Here is a 6,000-nt window from a genome sequence, read left to right on the forward strand (position 1 = left end):
ACATAGCTTCTCTGGGATGACCAAATTGTCACAATCATCCAGAGTGGATAATACCTCCTTAAGCAGAGCGCGGAGATGTTCCAACTTAAATTTAAACGTAATCACATCAGGTTCAGCTTGTTGAGAAATGTTCCCTGAATCTGTAATTTCTCCCTCAGACAAAACCTCCCTGGCCCCCTCAGACTGGTTTAGGGGCCCTTCAGAACCATTATTATCAGCGTCGTCATGCTCTTCAGTATCTAAAACAGAGCAGTCGCGCTTACGCTGATAAGTGTGCATTTTGGCTAAAATGTTTTTGACAGAATTATCCATTACAGCCGTTAATTGTTGCATAGTAAGGAGTATTGGCGCGCTAGATGTACTAGGGGCCTCCTGAGTGGGCAAGACTCGTGTAGACGAAGGAGGGAATGATGCAGTACCATGCTTACTCCCCTCACTTGAGGAATCATCTTGGGCATCATTGTCATTGTCACATAAATCACATTTATTTAAATGAGAAGGAACTCTGGCTTCCCCACAATCAGAACACAGTCTATCTGGTAGTTCAGACATGTTAAACAGGCATAAACTTGATAACAAAGTACAAAAAACGTTTTAAAATAAAACCGTTACTGTCACTTTAAATTTTAAACTGAACACACTTTATTACTGCAATTGCGAAAAAATATGAAGGAATTGTTCAAAATTCACCAAAATTTCACCACAGTGTCTTAAAGCCTTAAAAGTATTGCACACCAAATTTGGAAGCTTTAACCCTTAAAATAACGGAACCGGAGCCGTTTTTAACTTTAACCCCTTTACAGTCCCTGGTATCTGCTTTGCTGAGACCCAACCAAGCCCAAAGGGGAATACGATACCAAATGACGCCTTCAGAAAGTCTTTTCTATGTATCAGAGCTCCTCACACATGCGACTGCATGTCATGCCTCTCAAAAACAAGTGCGCAACACCGGCGCGAAAATGAGGCTCTGCCTATGATTTGGGAAAGCCCCTAAAGAATAAGGTGTCTAAAATAGTGCCTGCCGATAAAATCTTATCAAAATACCCAGATTAAATGATTCCTCAAGGCTAAATATGTGTTAATAATGAATCGATTTAGCCCAGAAAAAGTCTACAGTCTTAATAAGCCCTTGTGAAGCCCTTATTTACTATCTTAATAAACATGGCTTACCGGATCCCATAGGGAAAATGACAGCTTCCAGCATTACATCGTCTTGTTAGAATGTGTCATACCTCAAGCAGCAAGAGACTGCTCACTGTTCCCCCAACTGAAGTTAATTCCTCTCAACAGTCCTGTGTGGAACAGCCATGGATTTTAGTAACGGTTGCTAAAATCATTTTCCTCATACAAACAGAAATCTTCATCTCTTTTCTGTTTCTGAGTAAATAGTACATACCAGCACTATTTTAAAATAACAAACTCTTGATTGAATAATAAAAACTACAGTTAAACACTAAAAAAACTCTAAGCCATCTCCGTGGAGATGTTGCCTGTACAACGGCAAAGAGAATGACTGGGGTAGGCGGAGCCTAGGAGGGATCATGTGACCAGCTTTGCTGGGCTCTTTGCCATTTCCTGTTGGGGAAGAGAATATCCCACAAGTAAGGATGACGCCGTGGACCGGACACACCTATGTTGGAGAAATAGTAATTTCTATATCTTGGCCCATATCCCTGGGTAATACCTACCAGTCTCCCTCCCTCCCAATTTTTTCCAAACCACCTATTGGCTGGACATCTCTAGGAGGAGGGGTGATACTGTCTGGGAGTTACCTATGTACAGAATTCAAATTTCTCATTAGTCCAGCACAGTTTATCTCCAACTCTATTCCTCGTGTGGCTCAATTTCATATTATAGCATGCCGAGTGATTTACATAGATGTTCATTTAGAGATATGTGTGGTATAAATGATATATGTGCAGCCAAGCACTTATGATTGTTTAGTGCTTTGAATAGAAATGTATGTACCTAGCCATTGAAAAATATAGATTACTATATGTACCTGCTCGGACAATTCTCTTTTTTTGGGATCCGATGTCAGCTGGTGTTGTAAGTACATATTGCTGTAACAACTACAACAAACACAGGTTAAAAACCCACAGGTGTCAAGCTGCAAACAGGAAAAGGTTTGAGCAACCTATAATGGATTGTTCTCTGCAAACAATCCTAAATAACAAAGTGAAAAGAGAAAAAGGTGCGCTATAAAAAGCCGTCTTAGTATGAACATCCTCATAAAATTTTTTATACAAGATGATATTTAATGCATATTTAATTAAAAATAATTATATATATATATATATATATATATATATATATATATATATATATATATATATATATATATATATATATATATATATAAAACCACCGGTGGTCAAAAACAATCATAAATGCATAAGAAATCTTTCATAAAAAAAACACAGAAATAAAGAACAATAAAGTGCCGTTGCAATAGTCCCAAATATAAAATCAATCTCTGGTTTCCAAAGTCCTGTATATTCAATTATGTGGTCTGTGAAAATAACCCTTAAAGCAACTTTTAATGGTCGTCCCACGGATACAAAGACTGATATTTTGCCCTGGAGATTATCCTTTTTTATACGGTTTCCATGTGTTTCCTTCAATCAACATTAGCTCCACCTTTTGAAGGGATTTTCAATGTATGTTAAAGGGTTTTGTCCACTACCACCATTGTGTTCATATTGACGGATTTTTATTGATTTTCAGAATAAGTCAAAATTACTAAAAGTAGTTTTATTAAGTGAATGTCCATTATCGTAACAAAGGTATTCACTATTATATTTACATAGTAGCATTTTACTGTTTGTTTCCGACACATTATTTCATTTAAAAAAAAAAGGAGATAGAATACAAAACATTTTTTTCTCTAAAATAAAATATATATATATATATATATATATATATATATATATATATATATATATATATATATGTGTGTGTGTGTGTGTGTGTGTGTGTGTGTGTGTGTGTGTGTGTGTGTGTATGTATGTATGTATGTATGTATGTATGTATGTATGTATATATATATATATATATATATATATATATATATATATATATATATATATATATATATATATATATATATATATATATATATATATATATATATATATATATATATATAATCACACATAGAAGCTCTCAGATAAGATTAAAAGCAAAACTTGAAGAGTTAGTTACCGCATCTGGCCAAATGGGACAAGCCCAGGTACCACGTCAAGGTCTCTTCCAAAACCCGAGTCCCTAAACAGCCACACAATGCAAGCTCTCAATCCAACAAACATTGTGTGGCTGTTTAGGGACTCAGGTTTTGAAAGAGGCCTTGACATGGTACATGGGCTTGTTCTATTTGGCCAGATGCGGTAACTAACGCTTCCATTTTTGCTTTAAATCTTAGCTGAGAGCTTGTAAGTGAGTGCTGGACTTTCTCTGTGTGCTGTATTAATTTGTTTTGTAATTTTCCCTATGGGCCTTGTACCCAGACCTGTCTGGGGTTAACTGCCTGTGACTCTGGGGACAGTGCAGCTTCCTGCAGGGTCATAGGATGTGTACCCAGTCCGGTCTGAGAGTGCAGTCCCCTTCCGTGTTTTTTATATATATATATATATATATATATATATATATATATATATATCATCATATTCAGTTTATACTTTCAATTGTATTACTAATCCATAACTAGTTCCATATTATTAGTCACTCTAAACATATAATATCATCTTAAAGCCCTGTTTTCATTAGTTTTTGCATATAGGGTCCCCCGGATGGTCCAACATCAGTATTTATGTTACTCATTGAGAAAGGGATTTAGATCCAGTTCAGCATTCAGACCTTCTGGGGTTAAAGTACCCATTTAAAATATTAGGTTTTCCTCATGGTATAATAGTTTTTTCTTGTGGTCACCCCCTCTAAAATCTTTTTTAACTATTTTAATTGCCCAATACTTAAGATCCTTGGAATTGTGGTTGTGGCACTAGTGTATTACAATGTTTTCTGATTATTGTGAACTGACTTTTAGGGATGTTTTGAACCCATTTCTCAAAGTGACAGCTTTCTACATGTACATAATTGTTGGCATCAGTTTGCTTAAAAAAATTCTTTGTTTTTAATTCATTATCTTTTATATTGATCTCAATATCCAGGAAATGTATCTTCTCCTTACTAATTTCACTTGTAAAAGAAAGACCCACATCATTCTTATTTAAGTCTTCCAAAAATAGATCTAATAATTCTCTGTCCCCTTTGCACAAAATGAAGATGTAAAGGAAAGACCCACATTGTTCTTATTTAAGTCTTCCAAAAATAGATCTAACAATTCTCTGTCCCCTTTCCACAATATGAAGAATAAAGAATAGAGACATAAGGGATGATCACAACGTTTGGAAACCAGATAGAATAGATGGCTATGAATCTCAAAGATATGACTCTAGGGAATATAACTGGTACAATAAAAGGAAATATTATAAGAATTATAAATATAATTACAATTGGAGACCCTATTCATATAACAATTATGATAGAAACAACTATGTATAGCAACATGATAAATATCAATTACTGGAACCTACCAACCAGAAACCGATATGAACCTCTTAGACAACGGAAAAAAATTGAGACAGAGAGAACACCAGATGAGACACCTAATGAAGCAGGAACATCAGGAGATTTTTTTAGGAATAGACAGGAGACCAAACACAAGATTTAAGGGGGAAAAAGAAACAGAGGAGCTAGAGGAGGAAAATCTTGAAAGGGAGAAACGAAAGAGGTCGAGATAAAAACAAATGGAATTTTTAATTTAGTAAATTGGAATTAACAGAAATACAAAGAAGAGCCCATGGAGTGTGAACTTGGTGTGCTATAAAAGGTTTATCGATGACATCTTCATATTGTGGAAAGGGGACAGAGAATCTATTTTTGGAAGACAAATAAGAAAGATTTGAGTCGTTCCTTCACAAGTGAAATTTAGTAAGGAGAAGATATATTTCCTGGATATTGAGATCAATATAAAAGATAATGAATTAAAAACAGAATTTTTTAAAGCAAAGTGATTTTATTTGTATTTTCCAGGTGATGTTTTAGGAAGTATCTTTTCAATGTGAGTCGTCTTATGTACTGATTGATGTTAATTAAAGTGTCAAACGTATTCATTTTGGTTGATGAGGCAAATGATAAACCTTTATTAAGGACTCTTCTTTGTTTACTAAATTAAAAATTCCATTTGTTTTTATCTCGACCTCTTTCGTTTCTCCCTTTCAAGATTTTCCTCCTCTAGCTCCTCTGTTTCTTTTTCCCCCTTAAATCTTGTGTTTGGTCTCCTGTCTATTCCTAAAAAATCCCCTGATGTTCCTGATTCATTAGGTGTCTCATCTGGTGTTCTCTCTGTCTCAATTTTTTTCCGTTGTCTAAGAGGTTCATATCGGTTTCTGGTTGGTAGGTTCCAGTAATTGATATTTATCATGTTGGTATACATAGTTGTTTCTATCATAATTGTTATATGAATAGGGTCTCCAATTGTAATTATATTTATAATTCTTATAGTATTTCCTTTTATTGTACCAGTTATATTCCCTAGAGTCATATCTTGCAGATTCATAGCCATCTATTCTATCTGGTTTCCAAACATTGTGATCATCCCTTATGTCTCTATTCTTCATTCTTCATATTGTGGAAAGGGGACAGAGAATTGTTAGATCTATTTTTGGAAGACTTAAATAAGAACAATGTGGGTCTTTCCTTTACATCTTCATTTTGTGCAAAGGGGACAGAGAATTATTAGATCTATTTTTGGAAGACTTAAATAAGAACAATGTGGGTCTTTCCTTTACATCTTCATTTTGTGCAAAGGGGACAGAGAATTATTAGATCTATTTTTGGAAGACTTAAATAAGAATGATGTGGGTCTTTCTTTTACAAGTGAAATTTGTAAGGAGAAGATACATTTCCTGGATATTGAGATCAATATAAAAGATAATGAAT

The 6,000-nt window shown here is 34.6% G+C and overlaps 1 protein-coding gene across 1 annotated transcript in view; it reads right to left on the reverse strand.

Annotated features, from left to right (window-relative positions):
• Positions 1-5,482, reverse strand: part of LOC128644142 (WD repeat-containing protein 41-like) — a 124,458-nt gene extending 118,976 nt beyond the window's left edge. The window contains exon 1 of the mRNA XM_053696852.1: positions 5,259-5,482. Within this exon, the coding sequence (XP_053552827.1) occupies positions 5,259-5,482 (224 nt within the window). The remainder of the gene's footprint in view (positions 1-5,258) is intronic.
• Positions 5,483-6,000: the final 518 nt, after the last annotated feature.

The sequence above is a fragment of the Bombina bombina genome, unplaced genomic scaffold (genome assembly GCF_027579735.1).
Source record: "Bombina bombina isolate aBomBom1 unplaced genomic scaffold, aBomBom1.pri scaffold_812, whole genome shotgun sequence".
NCBI lineage: Eukaryota > Metazoa > Chordata > Amphibia > Anura > Bombinatoridae > Bombina > Bombina bombina.